This window comes from Atractosteus spatula, chromosome 1 (assembly GCF_055471065.1).
Source record: "Atractosteus spatula isolate fAtrSpa1 chromosome 1, fAtrSpa1.hap1, whole genome shotgun sequence".
NCBI lineage: Eukaryota > Metazoa > Chordata > Actinopteri > Semionotiformes > Lepisosteidae > Atractosteus > Atractosteus spatula.
The window spans coordinates 50837831-50865745 of record NC_142706.1 but is presented as its reverse complement, the minus strand read 5'-3'; the positions used below and the strand labels follow the sequence as shown (position 1 = coordinate 50865745).

The following is a 27915-nucleotide window of genomic DNA, read 5'->3' as shown; positions in this document are numbered from 1 at the left end:
ATATGACTAAATGTATGTCCTATATTAGGTCATACTTATCATTAGTATTTATCTCATGGTCGGAAATATAAATTGCCTGACGGTGAAGCAAAAATAACAATTTTGACTTTGCTTTCCTAATATTTTCAGAGGGCACTGTATAGAGTAGTTTCTCAATCTGCAAACATTACCTGCATCTGCAACTCAGCATCCGTCTGCAACATTGTTGTCTTGGCTTGAGCATTTAATATAAATGGATAGGCACACAAAGTCACCGAGGTCTGCAAATGAAATACAATTCTTTCAGACATATGAAATCAAGATTATTAAGGCATTTAGATAAATGTACAATATCTTATAAAATAATAAAAAAGGCAAATTATTTATACCTGTAGAGGAGGAGATCTAAGTTTCTGCAAAAATAGAAAGAAAGCATTGACATATTACATTCAAGAAAAAACAATTTACATATATAATTCATCCATCCGTCTTCTAACCACCTTAACCAATTCAGGGCTGTGGGGGGAGTCGGAGCCTATCCTAGCCAGCAACGGGCACAAGGCTACTCCCTGGATGGGACGCCAGTCCACTGCAGGGCACATTCAGATACCCACACTCACACCAGGGCCAATTTTCCAATTAACCTACTAGTGCAGTATGTTTTTGGATTGTGGGAGGAAATCAAAACACTTGGGGGAAACCTACACGAACATGGGAAGAACATACAAACACCCCAGGAATTGAATCAAGTCTCCCTGCATTACAATGTAAAAATGCTAACCACCACACCACTATGGCGCTCCATATACATATCTCAAATAAATATCTAAACATATGAACATATCTAACACATTTTTAGCACTTTATACTGCTTTCACATGAACATAATGATCCTTTTTCTTACAACTGATAAGTTATCAGTACTAGCCTAGAAACTGATAGATCAACGAACTGTACATTGAAGAAAGACTGGGCACATTTAATGTGGAATTTGTTCCAAATATGAATTATTTTTTAGTTTGGGCAATTCAGAGTTTTCAGTGCAAATCAGTCTCAAGACTTTATTTGTTAATGAAGTAAATAACAGCAAAGTTTGATATCATAGCCTGTACTTGGGAACCTGAAGTTCTTGATAACTGATTAAATGCTTCATAGGTATGCCAGTTCAGGCAGAAGGATGTGATGTCTTTCAAACAGTGCAGACGCATCTACTGTCGAATTTGCGTGCCAAACTAATATCTTATATTCCAGAAACTGTTTATTTGAGAGGGAGAAGGAGAAACAGTGCTGTTACAGAGGGAAATTCATTCTCTTTCTCCTCAGGAATGAAAACAGGGAGCACTGTGTGAGAAGACATAATTCTATTAGACGTGCAGATTTAACGCCCTCCTCAGAAAACCCCATAGATATACTACATTCCACAACGCTGCCAAAAGGTTTCTCTGCTCAGCATACAAGACTAGAGCCCACATAAAATAAAATACTACACTTACAATTTCAGCCTTACTCAGGAACCACTTCAGGTACTCTTCCTGAATATCCACAAGGCTTGTAATATCAGGTATATAGAAGTGATTGTAATCCACATGCTGGGCTTTAAGATTTACCTGAAATATGAAATATATGTAGTGCCTAACATTTGAGAAATTTAATTCAAAAGATTTAAGAAAAAACATATATTTTTGATGAAGAGAAACAGGAAAACTGACTCCAAGATCTATACTTTTGTAGATGTCCAAAGGAAAAAAAATTAAAATTTTAAAAAAGAAAAATCAAGTGCAGAAAACCAAAATTCCTCAGCATAAATACATCACAAAACTGGTCTGCTACATTTCAATTGTAATGATTCACATTTTCTTTAGCATAATCCAACAAAGACTTAGTTTCACCGTAAATTCTTGCCTGTAGTTTAGAAAAAATGTTAAAATCCAGCATACAAATTAATACTTGACCTGAATAATTGTTTTAGTATGATACAAATTTAAAAACTGATCTTGTATAGGAAATGAGTATAAAAATCAAAGCACGATAAAATATAAGATCTGTAGATATACTCAATGTTCAACTTGAACAACTTAAGTCAAAAATTAAAAATTGTGCAGCCTACAGTAAATAACCAATAAACAAACTGAACATAAAAATAAAACAGATCAGAGAAGTTAAACTTATGCATGTACTTAAGGAAGAGTACACTATTTTAATTGTATTTTGTAAATCTAATCCTTTGTGTTTCCTTAACAAAAACAACTGAATTTTCTAGAAGTGTTAGTGTGTTTTCCGAAGAAAAAAAATAATTCCCAATTTTTTTACTGAAATTTAAAGACAGGAACCAATCCAATTTGAAAGCCTCCAAGTAGGCACATACAGATACAATGCAATACAATACAATCTACAAAATAAGACAGTTGCACCTCACTAACTCTCTAGGAAACCAAGGGAATTGAGATTGTACCTTGTGTAACTTCTCCAGAAGTTTTAATGCAGCATTGATGTAGCTCTCCAGAAACACAGGGATCAACAAGGCTTTACCTCCAGTCAACAGAAACACCACAGTGCTTTTATACAACTCAATGAGTCGAGAGAAAACAGCACAGTCCAACAAGGTCCACCAGTTATCTAAAAAGAGGAGAGAAAGGGTAAAGATTTAAATATCCCATGCCAAATGATGCCAATGACACAAACTCATGACTATATAAGGTATTTAACTTCACCTCTCAAGTTATACCATTTCATTAGAAAAGTCAACACTATCCTCATAGTTTAAACAGACTAAGAACAATTTGCACCTGACAGTTACAGCAATGGTAATAAGGTCATACCAAGAACCTTGCTGGGATTTGTGTCCAGGCGGAGTATGGCCATGGCCAGGGGAACAGTCAAAGATATGTAATATTTAGAGTCTTGCAGCACTGGACATTCTGCCAGAATCAGATAGATGCGCATTGCTTCCACATCTGGAGGAGAACAGGGAAGCTGAGGAATCAGGAGGCTTTCAAAACTCTTTGTAGCCTAATGAAGATGAGGAGACATTTCATTAATAAGAAGAAAACACTAGACAGTACATGTGCAGAAGAAAACACTTTTTCCCTTCAGGTTGAAATGAGAAACAACCAAGAGAACCAAAAGAGAAGACACACTATGATTCTGTGTGCTGAGCTGCACTGCAGTTCTCCCTACAGGATTAACTTGCTTTTACTGCCTGCTTCTGTGTTCAATGGCACCCATGTGCTCCATGTGCACCCAAACTCCCTCAGAAAACTGTGTTTCCGTGCATCAGTGCTTTATACGCATCCAACTGTAAGCGGTCCACATCAGTGCCTCCGTTTTCTGCCCCTTGTCTCTGTGAACTCACTTGATGCTTCCTTGCACCTCGGTGCCTACACAAACCTCTTTAAATAGTGAGTTCCTTCATACAGCTCTCACCTCCTTGTCTGCCTGCTTCATTGTCTTCATGCATCTCTTTTATACAGTGCCAGTGACCTGCAAAAGCATTCACCCCCTTCCAATGAGGTACATTCGGATTTTTACTTGCAGTTTATGCTGCCATTTAACATATTTCACCCACAAAGGTATTTAAGTTTACAAGTTTTGATTTAAAGTATTCATTTTAGTGTGCATACGACATTTGTAATTCCACAACATACAGAGCATCACTGGAACGGGGTGAATACGTTTGCAAGGTGCTGCAAATTTGAACCTCAGTGCAGCTCTTCATATATTCAGTTCGTCATTACAACTCTCTTGTCATTATGTGCCTCATGGACAACCATAATCTCCTATGCAAGTCAGTGCCTTAATGTATCCTATTTGAACCTTTTCCGTCTTGAAAAGTAAAGATTACAAGAAGACCTGAAACAAATATTCAAAATCCTCTAAAAACACTGACAAAGTAAATGGATATTAGGCATTTGAATAAACCATGAAACACACATCAGAAGACACTAAGTGGAAACTAAGTGGGAGTTCATTTAAAACCTAAATCAGGAGCTGTGGGAGTCTGGCACAAGCTACCCAGCCAAGTTTGAGAAGTCAGTACCCTGGCTCCTTTCAAGAAATGCCTGGATGAGATCCTTCATAAATTAGCTGCCAGCTACCAAGAGGGCTAGATGTGACATGGTAGATGTCAACAGTCAATATTATCAATGACATTATGTTCCAGTGCCTATTATAGTTAGCTTTAAAGTACAGTATGAAAATGTGGGTTCATTCTAAACAAGGAAGACTTCCCTTTTTATTTGTTTCAAGGTGAGTTTTGAATGCATGGCCTACTTGCTGGTAATAATAATACCAAGAACAATTCCTTGTGTAACAGTATGAAAAGAAAAACAGTACATGCATACCATGAGTAACAAACAGCTGAGTGCAAAATCAAACGACATCTACTTTCTTAGATTAGTTTTAAATTTACAGTTCATTAGAATGTGGGAATTCAAATAAAATTAATGACAATGCATCCCATTCTTTGTACATGCCCACTTCCAAGTTATAAATCATATTGTGAGAATTTCCCTGGAATTTCATCATTTCATTATAAATTATGATCTCACCTATCTAATCCTAAGAATGAAATGTCTACCTGGAGAGTAACACAGATAAGAAAGTCACTGCCAGTCAATAGTGCTAATATTTAACACTTAAAATGTTAATAAGATAAAAAGTCAGTTTTACCTGTTCTAATAACCTGGAAAATGAAGGCTTCATGAGAGTTTCAAATAACAACCTGACAGAGCTCAAGTCGATCCCAGGAATTTTAGGATTGGTTTTAAAGTGTCCATCATCACTAGTCACATAAAAAGAAAAAGTGTCAAAAGTATTAAACCAAACTTTTGAGGCATTAGTATGAGTCATGTCTATGAAGGTGAAAGATCTGTATTTTCATAACTGGTTCCTTTAATGTCTTGGGGCTTCACAACAATACTGACATTGACAAAGAGTTTCTCGGAAAAAATACAAAGTGTCATGAAAAGACACAATCGCGTGTGCTGTTTATAACACAAGCTGACAGTGATACCACACACATCAGTTCCTTGATTACTCCCATATACATTCTCAACCATCAATAAGAAAGTGGCCAATCAGTGAAAGCCATCGGGGAACCATAAACTGCACGACTGGGTTCTCTGACATGAGTGATCATAGGATTTATGATATAATGTCCTGTTCTCCTTGCATTCCGCAGCGTCTTGAGAAAAACACCAACATTCTTCTTAAGCTCGACAGATGTACGCTTGGCACAATCTCAAAAAAGGTTGATTTATCAAAATCTTACATTCAAACTCAGTTTAAACTGATCCTTCATGATTAAAAAAGTATATTAAAAGTCACTGGTATGACCAGTTGTACGAAAAAGAAGCATGGAATAGTGGAAAAATATTTTAAAAATTCAATTACAGTAATAATATGCAAGTCATTTTTTCTTGCTAAGATGAGCTAATACATTTAATGTAATAATTCTTAAGAACTTAACGATTCCACTGGTTATTAAAGTTTTGAATTAATTTCATTTTGGTATTACTATCCTACTCTTCCTTTTATAAAAAAAAAACTGAGTGAAGTGTGCTACCTAATTTTTAAATGGAATTAAAAAAAAACTAAACTGCAGCAACAGAAAACAAAAACAGATATTTTTGTTTTATTCATCTATACATACAACAGTTTTAGAATGTCAGCTTGAGTTACACATAGATGGAGCAAATGCTCACACTGCAGTGAAAATCTTTTATGTTGGTATTGCTGAAGATAATACCCTTCAAATTTCAAATATGAGATCCTTGGATCAATTAACTATTAACTACCAAACAGACTACATGGGCTGAATGGTCTCCTCTCATCTGTAGCCTTTTTTATGTTTTTGTGCTGTTTCGATCCAAAGACGAGAGGACCAATCAGCTCCTAGCTTTGTATAATTTCCTTCATAAAGAGTAATGTAAAGGAGGGGAGTCAGGTTCTGGGACTCAGAAATGAAGTTTGCACACTCACATAAGAAGTATTTTGGCACATTTCTTCTTCACAAATGTATACAAATCATGTTGTGAGAAAAAGTTTGTGAACCCTTTAGAATTATATAGATTTCTACATGAATGGCTCCTAAAATGTGATCTGATCTTCATCTAAGTCATAGTAATAAAAAAGAGAGTCTTATTTAACAAACAAAACACACAACATTTTACATTGTCATCCTTATTAAACAAATGGTTTAAACAATCAAGGTCATTGATGGAAAAAGTATGTGAACCTCTAGGTTAATGACATCTTGAAAAGTGGGTAATTAGAGTCAGGTATTCCAATCAATGAGTCAGGTGTTCCAATCAACTCAGGTGTGGGTTTCACCTGCCCTGTTGTATAAAAAAATCATACAATTTCAGTTACCTGCTCTTCACAACAGAATTCTGTTGAAGTGTAATATGGCCCGATCAAAAGAGGACCTCAGAAGAAGAGTTGTTGAAGCTCATAAGACTAGAAAGGGTTACAAAAGGATTTCTAAAGACTTGGGCCTCCATCAGTCCACAGTCAGGAAGATAGTTTACAAATGGAAGAAATTCAGCACCGTTCGTACTTTCCCTAGGAGTGGGTGTCCTAGAAAGGTCAGTGCAAGGGCACGCCATACAATCCTCAAATAGGCGACAAAGAACCCTAAGGTGACAGCTAAGGATCTGCAGGCATCTCTTGCACTTGATAACATCTGTGTTCATGAGTCTACCATAAGACAAACACTGAACAAGAGTGGTGCTCATGGGAAGTTACCATGGAGGAAACCACTGCTCTCCAAAAAAATCATTGCTGCCCATCTCAGATTTGCTAAAGACCACCTGGATGTTCCACAGCACTACTGGAAAAATGTTCTGTGGACAGATGAGACAAAAGTTGAACTTTTTGGTAAATGTACACAGCATTATGTTTAGAGAAAACAAAACACTGCGTACCAACATGAAAACCTCATCCCAACTATGAAGCATGGTGGAGGGAGTATAATGGTGTGGGGCTGTCTTGCCGCCTCAGGGCCTGGAGGGCTTGCAATCATTGAGGGAACAATGAATTCCAAGTTCTATCAGGAATTTCTACAGCAGAATGTCAGGGTGTCTGTCTGTGATCTAAAACTCAAAAGTAGGGTCATGCAACATGACAATGATCCAAAACACAGGAGTAAATCAACAACAGAGTGGCTCAAACAGAAGACATTCTGTATTTTAGAAGGGCCAAGTTCCATTGAAATGCTGTGGTGTGATCTGAAGCAAGCCATTCAAGCAAGACATCCCAAAAATATACATGAACTGAAACAGTTTTGTATAGAGGAATGGGCCAAAATACCTCCTAACCGCTGCGCAGGTCTCATCAGCAGCTACAGAAAGCGTTTGTTGAGGTTATTGCCAATAAAGGAGGTTCCACTTCTTACTAAATTTAAGGGTTCACATACTTTTCCCATCAATTACGTTGATTGTTTAAACCATTTGTTCAATAAAGATATGGCAATGTAAAATGTTGTGTGTGTTGTTAAATAAGACTGTCTTTATTTATTATTATAGCTTGGATGAAGATCAGATCACATTTTAGGAGCCATTCATGCAGAAATCCATATAATTCCAAAGGGTTCACAAACTTTTTCTCACAACTGTATGTTGTATAAAAACAAAAAAATTACAGACTTTTTAAATGAAAGTCCATTACTATGTAATATCAAAAGTCTCACCATTTTTGAGTTCTGCTTTGCAGAACTGTAAACTAGTGGCGTGATTTCCTCTGAGATTGCCAGTACAGCTTGACACTTTCCCGCAAAAATTATGTCGAACAAAACAGAATAAAATGAACTACACTAAAACCTGTTGACACTTCTGTTTTAATGCACTGTACATTGCATATTTGTATGCAATCCAAATTTCTTAATGCTGTACAGTGATTAAGAAACAGAAGCAAAACCAACACAATACTGTACTTCCCATCTTTAAACACCGCTCTTGGTTTGCCTCTCCTATGCAGGGGGAGTTCACCTTACCTACACTTGCTCTCCTGCCTAATTCAGAACAAACAGCAACATGCCATGAAGAGATCATATTTCCCATTAGCTACAGCACTCACCTTTGGTCTAGGAAACTTGCATTCCAACAAGCAGTGGAAGAAAGGAGAAGGATTATATCACTGAAAAAGAAAATACATTTTTACTTAACATTCACAAATGGTAAAACTCTGACAAAAATGTAATTTCCTTATGTTTGATAGGATTATTATTTCATGTATGAATGTTAGCAAAAGATACAGTATTTAGCAAGTCTAATTCACCCCACTCTTTGTAATTTAGGTCAGAAATGGCTTGGAATGTAAGTAAAAGTAAAGTGGATTACTGAAATTAAATTCAATTTATTCAAAACTTCAAAATAGTTTATTGCACTATGGTACAAATTAATAAAACGTACTTAAGGATTAACAACATTAACTAGCAATAGTAAATAACAGCTTTATACCGCTATATACTTAGCAGCATACTGTTATACTTACTTAACAGTGCTGGAATCACTGTTCTCTGTAAGTTTTATTCTCCAAGTGTTTAAATTTTCACTGTTAATGACTGAGATACTTTTTCTGGAATTAAGAACACGGAAGTCTTCAGGGGCAACAGGCGACTGTAAAGGGAGAGAAGGAAAAAACCATGAAAACAAAATGATGGCACAAATACTTCTGTAATAATTAGAAATGTATAATTTTGGTGATTCTTAGTCATTGTGATAATCTTCTGAGCAGAGTACTGCAAATAAAAAAAACAACACTATCCATTATTAAATACAATTCTAGAATGGGAAATATGTGTTTGTGTCTTGAAAGGAAGTTACAGAACTTCTCCAGTGTAAGCTGCTTCCTGGCAGGTTCAACCATACTGTGGAAGCTTGAGAAATTTATCTCACTTAAATGCTCCTTCCTAAGATAATACATAGTACTAAGATAGAAGATATGTTATACAATTAGGAAGACATCCACAAACACAAAACATTACAGAACACTAAAACGTCCTGAAAGAAAATTACAATTAAGTTACAGTGAGATTTTACAATTATGTAAATTATAACTTGTCACTAAAACAGAGGATTTGAAAGCGATTGTTTTTTTGAAATAAGAGAATACTAAAACCAGTGGACACACCGGACTGAAGATAAAGAAGAAGAACATTTCTGACATGAGCCTTTCAACACATTCTTTTTATGATATTTTAATTTCTTCAAGGTGTAATAGTAGCCTACGGGTAATGAAAAGAACTAACTGGAAAATCTGAATAAATGAGACTCATTCAATGGTACTTATGAGGTGGAAATAATATTCAAACACACCTCTGTCAGGATGATCATCTCAGGAGTTCAGTTCTGGTGGAACCCAGCCAAAATACAAGTTTATCTTTCGGGCTAAAGGCCTGTGAATTTTATGAGCTGGTTCACATAAATTCTTCCATAATTAAGCATGCTTTCAATGAGCTTATATGCATTAAGAAGCTGGTCTTAATGTTAATATCTGAACACTGGCTGCTTATTGGTCAAACCCCCAAGTCTGTCCAGAGGTAAGTAGACACAGATGTTATATAATGGGTGGGACCCTATAAACCAAAAGTAAACAGATGAATCATTTAAATCAGGCCACTATGCATCCTCAATAAGACAGGAAACAGCACCCCCCGGTGGAAGCACTGGAAAACCCTCTAAGGTGGAAGGCATGCAGGCAAAGTTAAGAGAATTACAATACAAAAGTTCAGTTTTCCTCCCTACCTCAAAACTGGAGCACAACAAAAAGCTATGATCTCCACCACAATGAATTTGTCTAATGAAGCAACCTTCTGATTTTTCTGTTGGAAAAAAGAAAGAAATTATCCATCACAAAAACAAATGAAAAATAGAACTATTTTATAGTCTATTACAGTGACTCTACTGCTAACTCAGTTAACCTTAAGATACTGACTTATTGACAGACTATTGTTTACTGAAACCTGAAAACCTAAGGACACTGAACAAAATCCTTAATGTATGTCCCAATGTGATTATTTTTTAATACATCTATTATTTCAGCCTTTCCATTAATATTATACTGTTAATTAATGATTCTTAGTGAAGAACTTTTTATGCCATAATAACATCCTTTCAGATTTGTATGAACAAATTTGCATTCTAGAAATGCAAATCCTTAAACTACTAATATACTGTATACTGCACCTTCTTTCACTTCCACATTACATCTGAGTCTTTTTCAAGAACTTAAAAAATTACACAAGTGATTAGCACATGGAAATGGCAAAAACAATTTTCCTCTATAGATGGCCTTTTATTATTTATTCAAGAAGCTTTTTCTGCCTATTCAATCATTCTATACCATTAGATGAGCGGCTCCAGCAACATAAGCAAAATGTGCTGCAGATTTCTCTCAACCTGCATGGAAAATTCCTGTCTGCATTCTCACTGCCTGAAAACATTAGAAAAAAATCTTAACTGTCAGGATGTATACAATGGTGCATAACAGGCAATTAAACAGTTTTTAATCAAGAAAATGAACTTGCAACTGACTTCACTTATTGCAATGGTTTTATAAACAGGATTAATTTCAACACTTACAGTACACTACTGTTTATTGTGCAGAAACGAATTTGCCATCAAAACACAGACATTTCCCTTCAATCTGAAATCTGGATTGACCGTAGTTCCCAAGTGAGGGTAGTACGGAATAGGATGCATGAAAGGCACTCAGAGTGTGACATTCACCCAGACTTACTTTTATTTCCAGATAATCAAAAAAACAATCGAGATAAAAAGAGAAAAGTAAAATCTGATCACTTCCTTCTATTAAAGTAGCTGAGTACTAAATTGTCCTTAAAAAACTCAGTCCACAAAAACCTTATACAAGATTGTACTGCACTGGTGTATCTTATAATTCTCAGAGGACTTTCATTTAATTTGCAGTTGAATGCATTTTGGAGAGATCTAATAACAGTAATATCTGGAGTAGAATAGTGTTTCTAGTAACCATTTGTACATCAAGACCTATATCATGAATGCAAGTCAAATGCCTTTGGAACTGGACAAAATTTTTAAAAAATCTGATTTTTCATCCAGAATTACGTTTTTGTAAAGACCACATCAGCTTCCCGAAAGATTCACTATCGTAATCATTGAATGTGGCATTCCTTATTTTGACCTTTAATATCTTTCCAAGACTGTATCCAACAGAAATGCACAGCAGGGTGTTTTCAAATGGGAAAGGATTGGGAATGCAGGGGGAATTCTGTTGTCTGTATGATGAGCTAGTCTGGGAATGGAGTGTCAAGAGTAAGGGTCGTGTTTGCTCTCTATATAACATTCCAGACTCTTAGTGACAAAGTAGCAACCATTTAGAGTAGGTGACACATAGCTGCCACTATGTGCCAGCAACCCCACAGATAAGGTGGAGAAGTGGGAAATTACTTCACCAACTGAATTAAGGGGGGAATTTAGAGAGGTGTGATTCTGCAAGGACAAAGTGAAGCACTGGGGTTAACAATCCTACTCTTACGAACAATGCCATGGAATTTTTAATGACCATTTTTCTTTTTTTTTAATGGATCTCCTATAGCACAGCAACATCTGTCATCATATTAGGTCACTGATTGGAAATTCTGGATACTTCTTTGTCTACCATATGCCTAAGATATCTGGACAGGAATTTATAGGATTTCATGGTTTTCTGTCAATATTCTTACATTCCTCTTTACTTGCTATACTAGATGTAATACATACAAAAAACGTAATCATGTTTGCATAGGCATCTATGTTTGCAAGGCTTACAATTACCAAACTAAACATGTAATTCAAAAGCATTTTCCCCCTTTTAATATTTTCCTTTATTCTGTCCTCATAACAGCTGTAATAAGCAAGTGAATATCTCTTGGAGACATACAGTACTATACATCTGGGGTACTCTGTTTGGGTTGTTTAAAGAGAAACGTACTCAAAACCATCACACAAAATCACCTGGTGAGTGAAGGCTTTCTCTGTGGTAAAAAATGCTGCTCTTTACAGGTATTGGGCTTTTAGCATTCCCCCTGCAGCCAACTCCCAGTTGTCCTTTGGTGTTGCAGCCAAAAGCATAGACCACACCCGAGGAAGGCACAAACGCTAGGGTGTGCTGTCTAGAAGAAATAAAGAATCAAACATTCCAACTTGTTTTGCCTTACTGGCATGACTCAATAAAAGGGTTATCACTAACTGCACAGATATTCAGGCAGGAAGCTATACAGCCTCTCAATTACATTTCTATACTATAAGAAAAGATGACAGGATATGCATTCTAAAGAGGGTGCAATCTATTATTATTTTCTGAGAAAAGGAGGCTGGAAAACAGCCTTGTGTGTGTTTATGTTTTTTTTCCTCAACAATAGCAGTGTACTGTACATGTAAGATTATTTACTAACTTTAATACTAAATCACACAAGTAATTTGAGTTATATGGTACATGACCCAATTATGTATGTCATTATGTAGTAAGCAATTCTGGTCTGATGTATGAAAGTTCATAAAAAAAAGAGGAGTGTGTATACCTGCCACAGGCAATCTGAGATACTTCACTTCCCATCAGTTCAAGAACTCTTCTTGGAACTACTTCATTGTTTGTAGAATCATGTCCCAGCTGCCCCTGTGAGCCATCTCCAAATGTAAACAGACCACCATCCTGCCAAAGACGAAGAGAGAGAGATAACGCTTTTAAAAAAACAAACAGCTTCCATCCACAATGCACATCATCATCCATCACTACTGTCTGAATAATACTGTTTGAAAATGTATATTTCACACTTCTTTGTGTGGTTACTGTTGTGGTACTTGTTTAAATTAACAGGGAGCAGCACAAGAATTCTGCTGCAAAGGAACAAGAAGAGGTAGACTGCATGCTGAAAAATTAAAATTTGAATCATATTGTACTTATCGCTTCAAAGCCAAAATATTTTTCTTGATTTTTATTAGTTTTCAGCACAGAAATAACCTCTATTTGTTCCTTTGTTTAAATTTAACATCTAAACAGAAATTTTGTATTTTTTTCTAAAAGTATTGGTCATTGGTCAACAGGGAGTGGCTTATTGGTGGTTTCTAGGTCTAAGCAAAAAAAATAAGATAGATCTCTTCAAATTCTTTCAATACAACATTCATAAGACTAATATCGCTTCCATTCGGATGCAAAATAGAAAATTACAGAAATATACCTTTGTCAGGGCTGCTGTATGCTCATCTCCACAGCTGATGTAAACTACTTTCTGTGTTCTTAAAGACTTGATATGGCAAGGAACTGCACGTTCTGAAGAAAAAGCAAAATGAATATAAATATGCAGAATAATTTCAAAATAATTCAAAGAATATTATTGTGAGGGCTTGTTATGAACTTTGGCCCACAATACTTTGTAGATCTTACTACTTTTTGAAGTTTTTTTATACAGTTGAGTTTTTTGAAGTTATATACAGTAAAACTGCTCTTTTTACTGCGTACATACTGTACAGGACATCAAAATCAATGGAGAAATCATTTTTACCTTGCTCATCATTGAGCCCCAGCTGTCCTGCGCTGTTCCTCCCCCAGCCAAATACAGCCCCCGAGAGCGAGAGTGCGAAGCTGTGGTCTCCCCCTGCAGCGATCTGAGCCAGAGGAATGCCAGAGAGCGACTTGAGGGGCTGGGGAGAAAGCTTACTGGGCTCTCCTTTCCCCAAGCCCAGCTGCCCATTTGAGTTCTGTCCCCACGCAAAAATCTGTCCATCTAAACAAGACAGGGGTAAGTAAAAACTGAGTTACATTTAAAACATGCATCAGAATATCCCCTTTAGCTCAACTGAAACTCTCAAAAACTCTTCCATGCTTCAGGTATTCATCTTTTCCAGCATTAAGGTATCAACATTTCTTTGAACCAAGAAATATAAAATGCTGAGACTCAACAAGCTCACTTCAAAACTACTAATCAAACTCTGGTCTCATAGAGAGATAACTATCATAACTGATAATTTTTTAATTGAAAAAGGACAATTATTTTAATGCAAAATTTCAGTAATCAAAGCAAAATCAATTTGAAATGTTTTGTTTTCCTACCTTTAGAAAGGGCTAAGCAGTGCTTACTGCCACACATGACTTGAGTAATTCGGTGTTCACACAATTTTTTGATCAACCTGAAAGGGTTAAGTGGGAAGTTAAGATTGAATACAAGTCAGTGCTGTTTACAAAACCAAAAACATGTTGCAATACAATATTAAACATTTATATCATCTTAAAGCTGAGAATTAACTTATATTTATACAGAATGGCTTTTAATTGTATTTTAATAGCAATGTCTTTGATTAGACACTCAAGTCTGATTTTTGTAACATATTCCAAAAGTCTTAACACTTCCATGTTTTAAATGTTGAATGATCAAATAATTTCCATTTTTGAGTTTTGCTTTTATCTTCCTTTATACTTTACAGTGTGGAATTAACCTCACAAACTGAACTCTCCCTACTGAAATACTGTAGCTTCTTTGTTTATAAAACCTAGTTTGCAATAACCAACTGTTTAAGACTCAGTTGAAAAGATGCAGCCCCTATACTGCTGGGGAAGATATGATATATCCCTCTGTTAGAGCCAGTCTGTTAGGACTTCCCACCAGACTCCACTGTATTAACATCAAAGAGAGGAGCAGTACGTCTCAGTGACTTTCCAGTAAGCTTGCATGTGCCCGACAGTTCCACTGCTGGACTAAGCACAGAAAAAACCCAGGCCGTCCAACCCCATCAGCACACATCCAATTGTGTGCTGTCATTAGAAACTCTGGTTAAAACGATTTGGCCCAGGTTTGAACTGGCGATGCCTAAATCAATAGATTTCAATTTAAGCATTATGTAAAAAAATATGCTGCATGTTACATAACCTGACAGCATGGCCACACACCTGGGAACTCTGACAGTTTCCTCAGCAGTGCCAAGACCCAACTGCCCCTCACTCCCTGCCCCCCAGGAGAAGACCTGGCCTTGCTCATTGACTGCCAGAGAGTGAGCTTCCCCACAGCACACCGCTGCAATCTTCTGAGCATCTAGGGCTCCAACCAGCTCTGCAAAAGACATACATCCAGCTAAAGTACAAGCAGTAGAATGGCACTCAAAGTTATTGCTTTACACTTAATATTGGATGCTCAATAGCTAAAGGCCCATTTGCACTTGGCTTTATTTTACATGCCTTTACATTTATTTACACCATTGTGATTACTTTTTTTATACATTATTATTACATTAAATCATAAATAAGAAATTTAAACAAAATTCACAACATAGCTGTTACACCACAGAAAACCAGGGACTGAAATGAACAGGTTTTGTAGACGTCCGCTCTTTATAGTGCATGTCTTGGAACTGACAGAGAAAGGCAAAATCCCCCAAAGACACCTAAATGCTGTAACGCAGTAACCCCAAAATATAAGTGCAACAGCGTCATAAACACAAGCGGACACTGTGTGCGACATAACAATAGCCACCTGGGGGAGCAGCAGTACTTGCTACAGTACCTCCATCCATTGTTAATACCCAAATGTCAATAAGGATGACATTAATATAAAGTGATTAAAACTGTTTCCTTTGTTGATTCAGTATTTTTATAAACTCAACAAAAGAACATTGATGAATAAAGTAGTTCAGGTGGGGAGCTGCGTCAGCATGCGTAGGCTGCAAAGGAACAAGTAATAGGTTTATTCCATGCTGAAAAAAAGAAGAAAGAAAACGCAACGTTTCGGCCGTGGAGCCTTCTTCAGGTGCTCTCACACCTCAAGAAGGTGCCCCACGGCCGAAACGTTGTGTTTTCTTTCTTCTTTTTTTCAGCATGGAATAAACCTATTACTTGTTCCATTGATGAATTAAGCTGTTTCCTAAACAATAAAACACTAAATAGAAAATATGGTCAGATAGCCTTTTCAATGGCCAAATCAGTGTTGTACTGTAGGTTATGCTAGTCTGCTTATGCTGGACTAAAAAAAGCAATAAAGGTTTCAAATTTATTTCCTGGGATATTAACCAGGCTGTAATCGCCACACCCCTTAACACTCATCTAGCGTTGGAAGTCACACGTAATGTTTAAGTATTTAGTTGTAGTCTCTTGGTCAGAGTACTCGTCATCATGGACTTGGGTTTCACTGCTATATGGGCGACACTCAGATTTGTTTGCAGCCCAAATCAGATGCTACTGTTGCAGTTCCTGTGCTTCACACAAGTCTAAAATTAAAATATGGATTGGATGCAGCACAACTTTCTTCAATGTGACAAGAGTGAAGTTAGTTTCTGTTTTGCAGTGTTGGCAGCTTCAGTCTACACCCACTTGCGGTGATCAACTCTACTGCCAACCTGCTTGTGGCTTTATAGCGTGCACCTCCTGTGCACTTCACACCACCGCAAGTTTCTAAAAAGCAACAAACGCAGCAAGAAAATGAAAATTATTTTTAACTGGCCCCTTTTCTGGGGGCCATGTTCTTTTTTTACTTGGATTTTATTTTTTTTGAACGAACTAGACAACAGACAATGCCTTTGTCACAAGACAGTCTTAATGAACACATGGAGAATTGTAAGAATAAGCAAACACATCAAAAGCCAGCTCTACAAATGACATTATTGCACTGAAGTCCAGTGTTCGAGCTTTTCCTCAGGAACCCTTTTTACATCCGTTTGCTTCAATTATTTAATGGAGACATTGAGGTAAAATCAAAAAGAAGAAATGTTCTACAGACTGCATAACAGAGACAAAGAACTAAACAAAGAAGGAGCATATGGGGCTAAAGGCTCTGCTGAACAAAAGTTATTAGAATAGCAGGGAAATAAAGAAAATATTCTTAACACATTTTTTCTGTAGTACAATAGTAAAAGTAACTTTTTAGTAAAATAGTAAACGTTTAGCACTGCAAAAGTGGAAACAAACAGTTTACAAGATAAAACAGAATTAATCAAGAAAAATATATTTAGTGAGCATACTAAACATAGAAGTGAAAGACTACTCCCACCTTCATCTTCATATCTGAAGTGGCACTTCCTTATTTAGAATATTTCTTTAAGGAACTTTTTATGCACAGTGCATGGTGTCTGAAGCACCAAAACAGTTTCTAATGAAACTCCAGTAAAAAAAAAAATGGAGAGTGAACATGTTTTTTTTCTGTGGTAATGCTAAGAAAATGTAAATTAAAAAAGAGAAAAAAGTACTTTTTTACACAAACACAGAAGAAAGGCTGCATACAATGTGGATGTTTTTCAGATAGCTAGTAATAAGAACTTTAATTGAAAGAGCCAGGTGAGTAAGAAGTTCTTTCTCATGTATGCTACTTAAAAAAAAAACACCTTAGTTTGCCAACAGCACACTGGTCACCTACCAGGTCTGCCTCCTCCTTTTTCATGGCCCAGCTGGCCACAGCTGTTAGAGCCACAGGAATACAAACTCCCATCATGCAACAGGAAAACTGAATGTTGTCCTCCGCAGGCAATCTCCTTCAGTCCCCTACTGCTAAACACCTTGCAGCTCCGTGGCTCGTAGACAGTGGTTTCCAAGTCACCTAGGCCAAGCTGGCCTGTAGCCGTGTTGCCCCAGCACAGCATCATGCTTCAGGAATGCACTAGGCAAGGAGCCTCTCTCCACTATCCTTGAAACAAATGAGAGATCTGAAAACGCAGAGAAACATGTGCAGAGGTTAGTCAAATTAAAGGTCGACTTAGTTTAGAAGTCTGCACTTTGAGGATAAAGAGAAAAAGCGGTGCCATGCAATGATAAGAAACCTGGAAGTCGTTTCAATAACACAGGGTGGCTCTAATCCTGCTAATACAGCTAGAAACTCTCTCTCTCCCCGGTGACCACAATCCTTTGGAGCAACTCCAATCTGCAGCTCAAAGAGCAAGCCAAGCTGAGAGACACAGAAAACAAGTTAAAGCAGCTCAGCACCGTACAGGTGATTCCAATCACAGAAATATGGCAAATCGTGCCTGACTGGAATCAAAAACTCGAAAGAAACTGCGAACTACTGTACAGCGTATCAGAACAGTGTACGTAGTTTAGATGCATGATGCAACCAGGTTGCCTTGATATTTACATTATATTTGAAATATTTGAAAAACTGAAAAAAAATGTGTTTAGTCTTGAGCATGACAAATATCTCTGCCAATTCATAATGAGTACATTATGCAAGTTAGATCCTAAAAATATCTGGGAACACAAATAGATGCAGAACTCTCTTGGAAGGCACATGTAGACTTTATTTGTAATAAAGTTCAACAGTGAATTTACTTTCTCTTTGTTGTTGCTAGTTCTCAGATTCTGATCATGTTTTTCAGTTCTCTGGTACAAAATGTCATGGGATGGAATAATCGTCTGGTATAACAGTCTTTCTGTGCAACAAAAGCCAAGATGCGAAAGTCCAGACTTTTGGGGATGTGTTCTAAGATAGTGGGGCAGCCATTTGAGCAGAGCTTTCACAGTGCTTACTTTAAGAGTACAGTATGTGGAGAATAGCTATTAGTATCTCCTCTGATCTCTTCTGTTCTGAATGAAGAACACCAACTGATGCCTTCAAACAGATGTTTAAGGGTCCCTCAATGCAGACTTAACAAAACGAAGAATTCCTTTATCCCACATTCATACTACTCAATCAATGAGTTCACAATAAGGAGTACTGGTGTATGGGCTAGTGCAATCAGTGGAAAAATGAAGGGGTAACGTGCGGTTATATGGGTTTATAGTGATTGTGGGAGAAGTAAACTTATGTATGTATTTATATATGAAATGTTATATTTATTTTAATGCAATGTTTATTTGTACTGTTTTTATACGTTTTCTAAGTCCCTCTGTATGTGTAAAACATACAGTAGCCGCTTGGATGCAAAACACATTTTTTACAAGTATTATTGTACCATCAACAATAGACTAAACTGTTTCTATCTGCCAATAGCCTTAATACAGTCAACTCAAAACGTATTGGCACCCTTCATGAAATTGAGCAAAAATGATTGTATAAAATTAACAATACATATAATGATTCAAACGTTCTGCACAAACGTTTGGGGAAACTACTTACCTTCATTCTAATAAAAGTTATTCTTATTTTAAAAAGTTGTTTCCTAATAGTATTTTTCTCAAATGCATAGGCGTCAAAATTATTGGCATCCCAAAAGAATATTTAAAAAAAAAACAAACAAAGTGGCGTCTGTTATGAAATTCTATGCTTTTTAGTTGGTCTCAGTCTTCAGGAACTGTATTGCTGCCTTTCACCAGTTCCTGTTTGCCTGGGGTATAAATATGAGGTTGCACACGTGTAAAATCCCTTTGTCATCCAACACCATGGGTAAAACCAAAGAGCTTTCAGCTGAAAAGAGACAGATGGTTGTTGACCTACACAGATTAGGTAACGGATAAAAAAAAAAAACATAAACAGTTGAAAATACCACTAAGCACAGTCAGGGCAATAATCAAGAAGTTTCAAAAGTCAGGAACAGGTGCAAATTTGCCAAGAGGACACAAGTGCATATTGCCCCCAAGCACAGTGAGGAAGATGGTGAGGGAGGCAAAGAAGAATCCAAGGAGCACAGTTTAGTGGAATCTTGGGGTTATCAAGTTTCAAAATCAACTGTTAGACGCCACCTCCATGTCAACAAGCTCTTTGGAAGGGTAGCACGAAAGAAGAGCTTACTGAGCACATCCACAAATTGCAGCACCTCAAGTTTGCCAAGTGTCATTGGAACTATAATTGGAATTGTGTGTTCTAGTCATCAGCATGTTTGGTGACAAAAGAGGACTGCATACAAGGAAAAGCACCTGATACCCACAATAAAATATGGTGGTGGATCACTGATGCTTTGGGGCTCTTTTGCTGCTAGTTGTCCAGGGGCTCTTGTTAAGATCAATGGCATAATGAATTCCACTAAGTACCAGGATATTTTAGCCCAAAACCTGGTTTCCTCAGCCAGAGGGTTGAGACTTGGTTGTAGATGGACCTTTCAACAAGACAATGACCCCAAACATGCATCAAAATCAACACAGAAATGGTTGTGGGAACACAAAATCAATGTTTTGCAAAAGCCATCTCAGGCTCCGGACTTGACTCCTATTGAAAACCTGGGGTCGGAATTGAAGAGGACAGTTAACAAGTGCAAACCTAAGACTATCAAGGATCTTGAAATGTTCTGCATGGAGGAGTTGTCCAAGATCCCTCCAAAAGTGTGCTCCAACCATGACACACTTTACAGGAAGAGGCTCAGTTATCCAGGGGAGGCTTCACCAAATATTAATTGTAGGGTAGCCAATAATTTTGAAACCTATGTTTTTGCAGAAAAACGTGTACTACTCAATAAAATGTTTTGTGTTTGAAAAATTACTGTGTTAAAATAAAGGTATACGGCTTCCCCATTTGTTTGAGCCCAAAATATGCCTCACTGTATGTGTTGTTTATTTTATACATTTAATTTTTGCTCAATTTCATGAAGGGTGCAAATAATTCTTGAGTCAACTGTAGATTTATAAAGTACAGTCTGAGTAAATTGTGTTAAAAAATAAGGTCAGTAATGGTATGGCTAGCTCAAGCAAATTTGAAAACTAAAGGTTAACCGCCCTTTCAAAATAAATATTTCTTAAATATTATTTAAATATTTTGTATGATTAATAATACCACTCATGGCATTAACACATCCTGTGCAGGTTTCTTGCCAATATACTGTGTAAGACATACTGTACTATTATCATTAACAGCTTATACAGCCAGGGCTGCTCCATTTTGCTTTATGCTCTCTGTGCTAGAAATGTGTGAGGTAATATCTCTTATGCTGAAGGGGTGCTTGATGGGGAAAAAAGTAGTTCTGCTATCCTACCCAAAACATCACAGGACAGCACATATACTTCTGCTTGGTAAGGGAGTTGTTCTAGCCACTGGAAGCATGGGATCTCAGATGGACACAAAGCACATAACTGTTTGGTCTATGAGATGTAAATCTAGGCTGATCCAGACTGAGTAGGTATGGTCTTCAAGTACAGTACACATCTGCTTGCAAGATGTGCGAATGGTGTTGTAACAGCCACATTTTATATATTTGCTCAGCAGACACCCTTATCCAGGGCACTGTACAATATATAAATATATAAAGAAATTGATGTAGCAGTATATTAAACCGTACATACCAAACGTCTGACAGACAGCTTTTGTATTACAAATCAAAACACAGTAACTGTAACCCGTTTGAGAAACCTGCTGTTAACCTTACAGACATAAAAAGATTTAAAAAGTTCTACCAAGACATTAAGCAGGCATGATTTTTTAATACAATAGTTCCACTCACAACACAACAACTAAACAAAAAGCACTGCAGAAAAGCAGTTAATGCTCATTTCAGTTTCAGTAATAGCAGTTAATTTCAGCTGACTGAAATAATAATGCAAGTAAGCCAGTGACTGTGTACTTATTTAAAATGAATCTGTAAAGAATATAATCAATTAAAACTGCAATGTACTTTGATCAAAAGAGCACAATTCAGAAAATTACTTTAAGATAAAAAATTCAAGCAACTACTGTACATGTTTAAAAAGCCCTTACTCTAAAGTTATATATATATATAATTACCTAAATTCTGAAGTGCTCTAGCCACAGTGGCAGAAAGACTTTTGTTCTTTGATGCCATCAAAGCAACTTGTTTCTTTCAGAAAACATTTTTTTTCTGCACCACAAATAAATAGGCCAACACATGAACTTATCTAGTGCAACTAGCTATTGTGCTGCATATTTAGACTTCTCTGTTTTTCATTCATGTATCCGACATTTTATTCATATACTGTACTTATCAGGCTTGTGGCTTATTCTTTAATATTCACTTGCACAACATAATTAAAAAATCAGGACATTAATATCACAAAACAATGGTGACTATAAATTATATATTATATATTACTACAAACAGAAGAGAAACTCTTCCTTTGGGCACACATTAATACTTCACAATTGAAAGCTTTGCTGCTTTAGCAATCTGTTGTGTTTCAAACAGTATTTGTTTTTTCTCTCTCTCATACTGTGCTGAAATACTTTTCATACTGAAAGTGCAACACCCAGTATTGGCATTCAAACAGCAAAAATGACCTGGCAAAAAGAGTTTACAATGTAATGGAAAAAATATCAGATACATAAGCAGCTGAACGGAGACAAACATGACTTACTGATGTACGGTATGCAGTTACAGAGTTACTGATAGAGTCTGTTTATTTTCAGTATATAACCTTCAAGCAGTGTGTCTCAACTGACTCCCTACTAGTTGTGATTACTGTCACCTCCAGGTCACTAGCTTGAATAATTCAGCTTTTGCTTGAAGATAAAATTATTTTTGATGATGATGTTTGCTTGTAGGCTTGTTGTAAGCTGATCTGTTCACTTGTTAGGGCTCAAACAATTGCTACACTCTCAGCCCAAAGATTGGTCATTCCCAAAACCATTATCCCAACATCTAAAAACCTGAAAAAAAGTATTTTCTGAGAGGTTAGGCACAGGGTCACACTAGCGGCAGATACTGTTAAAGATCAGAAGCTAAGCAGAGCTGAGCCTAAGAAAAAATGTATTACATTTGCAAGTGATATTGGTGGACAAGTAGGTTTAGTCTTCCCTCTAGACCAGAATGTCCAATCCAATGCCTCACTGTGGTAACCAGGGTTATTATGTTCTTAAGGCATTTTCCCTGGATGTGACATCGGCACAGTGGCATGTATTGAGACAAATCTGCATCCAAAGGGAAAATGTTCTGAGAGAAACATTTCAGAAACAAAAACACAGATATTTAATCGTCCTGAGAATCATTACATCTGTATGACCAATTTTTTACAGAAGCCAATTAACCTACTGTACCGGTGTGTTTTTGGAGTGTGGGAGGAAACCAGAGCACATGGAGAAAACCCACATAAACACAGGGAGAACATGCAAATTCCACATAGACAGAACTGCAGGAATTGATCCCAAGACCCCCATGCTGCAAGGCAGCAATGCTAACCACTGCATCGCCTTGTCACCCTAATATGTCTATGGATCTCCAAATTACAATTTACGGGAAGGGTTATATTTGCATTGTTTTTGGACAATGATAACAGAAGGAGTAACTTGCACTGATCAAGAGCAATCCTCCCAAATCCTATTTGTTCTATCTAGAACGAGTTCAAGGGAAATGCATCATCATCTGAGATCCATCGGTTCTCACAAATTAAATCATAAGGCTCCTGCCTACATTTGACCTCGTTTTCCACTCTGAAGCTAATATGCAATACAATATACTTGCAGTATTACTGTCCCACATTGTAGCTTTCATTGCTTTCACTGAAACTGGCAATACAATACACATTACACCTCATATTGAGCAAAATAATATATTTCTTATGGATTAAGTCTCTATTCCTAAGGAACTGACTGGCCTAAATTGATTTTACTGCAGAACAGAAAATCAATGAGATTTTTTAAAAGCTGTGGAATTTATTCTAAACTCTTGATTTATAATTTTCCTGGCTTGACACAGTATGATGAGCTTTATTATAGCTTTTATGTCATTAACTCTCAAAATTTAGGAGAATTGAAGAGAAGTGGTCCATCATTGCCACTTTAAACAATACATTAATTATCACGTGACACATATTTTTGCATTCAGCTCTCTTTACACAACACCATTCCTTGTCCTTTTATGATTTTACAGAATTATTATATTATTTTCAATATCTCCCACATTAAAAAGTGTTTTAATTTTGCCACCGTTTTAGTTTGATAATGTGATATATCTCAGACGCCGAGCAATGCTGGGCCCAGTTATCACTGGGATGGGAGACCCCCAAGGAAAAGGAAGACGTAAGTGGTAATGGTGGACCAGGACGTGGCTCTCTTCCCACTGGACTAGAGCTGTGAAGGACTTCCTTGAGCAAATCATTTCAGTGAATCGATTCACGATTCCTCACTCATTTGATTAACTGTTATAATCCAGTTCAATAAAATGAATGTACTTTGGCATTATTTTTACTTATTTATTTTTGGCTATTTTTTTTTACCTTGCAAAGCCAACTGTACATGACAAATAGGCTAAGGTCTTGTCAACTATACTGTCTCTATTTGATACTTCCTTTAGGATTTTCCAAAAAATACAATTTTATCAAACTATACTGCTTCCCATCTGGAAGAAGAACAACTGCCCAGATGATGAATTTCACAGATCTTCTTATTTCCATTTACTTTCAGAAATGTGTACTCCTTGCTTAAGTCATTTGTTATTCAAATATAATATTTAGAAGTTCTGTCATTTAGTGAATCAAGCAAATTTCAGTGAATAACTATTTTAAGTGATTCAGTATATCAAATGAACATTGTTTTCAATTGATCAACTTAACTGAACTGAACCAAATGAACTGATTCACCAAAATGAAACTAACCATCCTGCATTGTTATGGACCACAAAAACACCAATGGATCCAGGAGGATAACAGAAGAGATTGTGCTGTAGAAGATGCCAACCTTCTGACGAGGTGTTAAACCAAAGGCCTGACTAACTCACTGGAGATTAAGGAGCCTTGGTGTCCTGGCCAAATTCAGCTTTGGGGTCAGATAATCTAGCCTTCCTGAATGTCCCACCTAATTCAACTAGTAAAGTACAACAGAGAAGTTCTCACTTCTCCCCTTGATCTGCTCTGTAGTGGACCTCTTGTTGCATTATTTGCTGTTAATAATGCAGCAACCCTAATTAAAATATACCATAAAACAATTTAGCATTTTTGTGCTGTCAGTGTATATTCAGATTAATTTGAAATCCATACAATGGATGTTTTTTATTATTTCCATGGGTTTCAGTTTGTTTCACCCTATTGTGCATTAAGCTAAACAGACTTGGCCTGGCAAGTACCCAGTCATATTCTGATAAGAAGTCATACTGTACAATGAATCTTATGTCTAGTCTTTAAATCACAATACTGCACTCTCAAACAAAAATCAGACTTGCACATATAGTAGATTTACTTGTGGAAGAAAATGTTAAGTATTAAGTCAAATTAGTAAGACCTAACACTATTCTGAGTAGACAGAAATTATGAAAGTTAAAAAAAGAATCACAGGTCAGAGTTCTTTAATGTTCAGTAAATAATTTGGCTGTAAAGAGCTAAACAGGGGATAGTTTACAAAGTATTAAACCAAACTAACCCATGATATACAAACTAAAACCTACAGGCTATACAGATCTGCAGCATGTTCCAGTTTCGAAAACACTGTATTCAAACACAAGCCAACTGTAATATAACTACTGTAGAAGTATGCAGAATCTTTAAAGAGGAAAATCAGATTCTTTACATGAAATACCCGTAAGTACTCTACAAACCAATGCCGAAAGGAGACAACTGTTGGTGACCAAAAAATGTATCCGAGCACAAGCAACAGTGAGACACTTTGATAGCAAGATTTAAAAAGGAAAATGAAACATTTCCACATAGCTGAAAAATACAGGTCCTTTCCCTAAATATAAGCAGATTCCCTCCAGTCCTCAAGGCTTGGTTTTGCTTAGTTAATGAGAATTCCCAGTGGTGAACTTTGTGAGCACCACTATGGCATTCCCACCCCTGTCCTTCCTTCTCCCCAGCCTCCCTGCTATACTTTGGGTGTCTTTTGCAGACTCCCCTTTATTAAATACAGAGTATACTGCACATGCTCGGAGATCAGATCTGGAAAAGGCCAGTTCCAAGTGCCATGGAACCATCTAGACTCCACTCAGTTTGGGGTTGTCGTTATCTAGTCAGATACCACTGTACTTGGGGCTGCTTATCTCGTGTGCGAATTGTGCAAATACCCCAATACATATCCCCCCCAGCCAGGAATTGTCATTACACGGTGCCAGAGTGACACGTAAAATAATTAGTAATGATATGGTGAATAACCTACGCACACAATGATATATATGTATAAAAGAAACAAATGGTCACGAAAATCAAAATTATTAGTATCGAAGTACTGTATATTAAAAGACAAAATAAAATAACTCCAGGCATATTTAAATAGGAAAGATCAAACTTATGTTTATGCTGAAGTGCTGCCGAGAGCAGATCCAGAAATATAAATGACATGGCTGATGCATTCATTCTAATTACTAAAACTGTAAAAACACAGAGATGAAGATGATGTCAGAGCATACAAAATACATTTAGATTTGCAAGATCTAAGTCTGTAAGCATGTAGCACAGATAACACATTAAACCGTAATATCTGAAGTCTTTGAGCACGTCGGAAATAAAATCAGAATATTGCGTGACGGGTTCCTCGGAGCAAAAATACACTATTGCAGTTTCATCTCGTTTGCAACCAAACATTATTAGGAAAACGACATGTAATAAATGGAGGAAAAAATCCCTTTAACTTCCAAAACTACAGAGCATGTTCATCTTATCGTTCCTGTGAATTTAGTTGTCAAAGTTCAATAATATTTAAATAATATAAAAGGGTGATTGTGTATGTACACCATGTTCCATGTGTGCCTTGCCTTTACTTTTACGATTGCTTAAATTCCCAAGCAAAACAACGACGACGACAATGAAAGTACGCACAAAAGATTATTACTGTAGCTGTCACTTCCGAAAACTTATACTACAGCGAGCAACGTACTCACTTATCTTTACTAATCTCCCAAGCTGAGTCACTGAACACAAATCCAGGGCAAAAAGTTAACAAGATAACCGTCTAATGGCAGCAAGCAAGGCAGAAGCGAGGCAATAGTCTTGAGTCTTGTGCCAGAGAGCTAGTCATTCACTGGCGAATATCTCAGTGATGAAGAGCTAAAGATGAGAAAAGCTGTGCGATTTCGAGAAATACAAACCGCAGGACTATGTATTTTTTTATAAATGGAAGTGCATACTGTAGCTGTGGCACAGCAAGTTAAATATTATCTGACGATAACATACGCGATTCACTGACTTCTATCCGTTTCAAAACCTCTTGCATTGCAGCTACATGCCGAACCTCATTTTAGAGTAATCAGGAACTACGTTGTCCACCGTTACATACATGTTAACCTCCCCGGAAAAAAGGGATTAACGAGTAAAACCTTTTCTCACCTGTGAAGACTCCTCATTCCTCTCCGTTCTGTTACTCGAAGCATAACAATAACAAGGAAGTTATGATTCGGATAGAAACCAGTCGTCACGGGTCACATGACCACAGTGTCACAAGTGCCCTGACTTATCTGTTTCTAGGGTAACGGAGAGTCACGGTAGTCTATTCCACATTTAACTGAACCAGAGGTTTGGCTGTAAAAACTCAATCATCTGTGCCTGATTTAAAACTAAAGTATATCCTTAATAATGTATTACTTTGTTACAGTTGTCTGACAGATTTGTGCTTAGCAAGCATTATCTTCCACTTCTACCCAACATATTTTTTTCATCTGTTTGCTAAGTACTATATTATGAATACAATATATTAGCCCTATGTAAAGTGTAAAATGGCGACACCCTACGTCTCCCGACGTTTCAATATAATTTGCAAGATTTTCTCAATTGATCTCGTGTCTGTATACAAATTAATAGAAAATGAAGTAAAAAATTGACCAACAGTTTCTCAAAAGTAAAGTACACCTTTTCTTTTAAACGTAGTCTACAGTGGAATGTACCCGGTTCAATCTTTTTTATATTAAATGGTTGTTGAGAAATGTCAATTGTAACAATACGTAAGACAGAAAAATGCAATGTATAAACCGTGAAAACAAATTAACATGAATCTTTATTTCCCGAAAACAGAAACCGTGTTTTGACACGTCTGAAGAAACAATACGAAAAGGAATTATTAATATAGGCTATAGCAGAACAAAATCTATGTTTTTGAGCAACTTTAATTTTATGAATAGTTCATGTCACCGATTGGGGTGACCTCTAAATCCAGAAATACTTTACTGTGTGCACAACTACTGTATGCCACCTAGCAATAATAAAAGAGTG

General features: G+C 36.7%; 1 protein-coding gene across 2 annotated transcripts in view; it reads right to left on the bottom strand.

Moving 5' to 3' along the window:
* Positions 1-27108, bottom strand: part of herc3 (HECT and RLD domain containing E3 ubiquitin protein ligase 3) — a 49245-nt gene extending 22137 nt beyond the window's left edge. Inside the window, exons 1-17 of one of the 2 annotated variants that reach the window (XM_088909819.1) lie at positions 27037-27108; positions 17333-17618; positions 14881-15040; positions 14047-14123; positions 13499-13720; positions 13175-13266; positions 12518-12648; positions 11952-12109; positions 9723-9799; positions 8470-8594; positions 8053-8112; positions 4648-4759; positions 2799-2988; positions 2432-2595; positions 1473-1586; positions 369-392; positions 171-260 (exon numbers count right to left, since the gene is read on the bottom strand). In XM_088909819.1, coding sequence (XP_088765945.1) covers positions 171-260; positions 369-392; positions 1473-1586; positions 2432-2595; positions 2799-2988; positions 4648-4759; positions 8053-8112; positions 8470-8594; positions 9723-9799; positions 11952-12109; positions 12518-12648; positions 13175-13266; positions 13499-13720; positions 14047-14123; positions 14881-15040; positions 17333-17558 — 2022 coding nt within the window. In that variant the 5' untranslated portion in view covers positions 17559-17618; positions 27037-27108. The remainder of the gene's footprint in view (positions 1-170; positions 261-368; positions 393-1472; positions 1587-2431; positions 2596-2798; positions 2989-4647; positions 4760-8052; positions 8113-8469; positions 8595-9722; positions 9800-11951; positions 12110-12517; positions 12649-13174; positions 13267-13498; positions 13721-14046; positions 14124-14880; positions 15041-17332; positions 17619-27036) is intronic. The other variant, XM_088909829.1, reaches the window with a different exon arrangement.
* Positions 27109-27915: the final 807 nt, after the last annotated feature.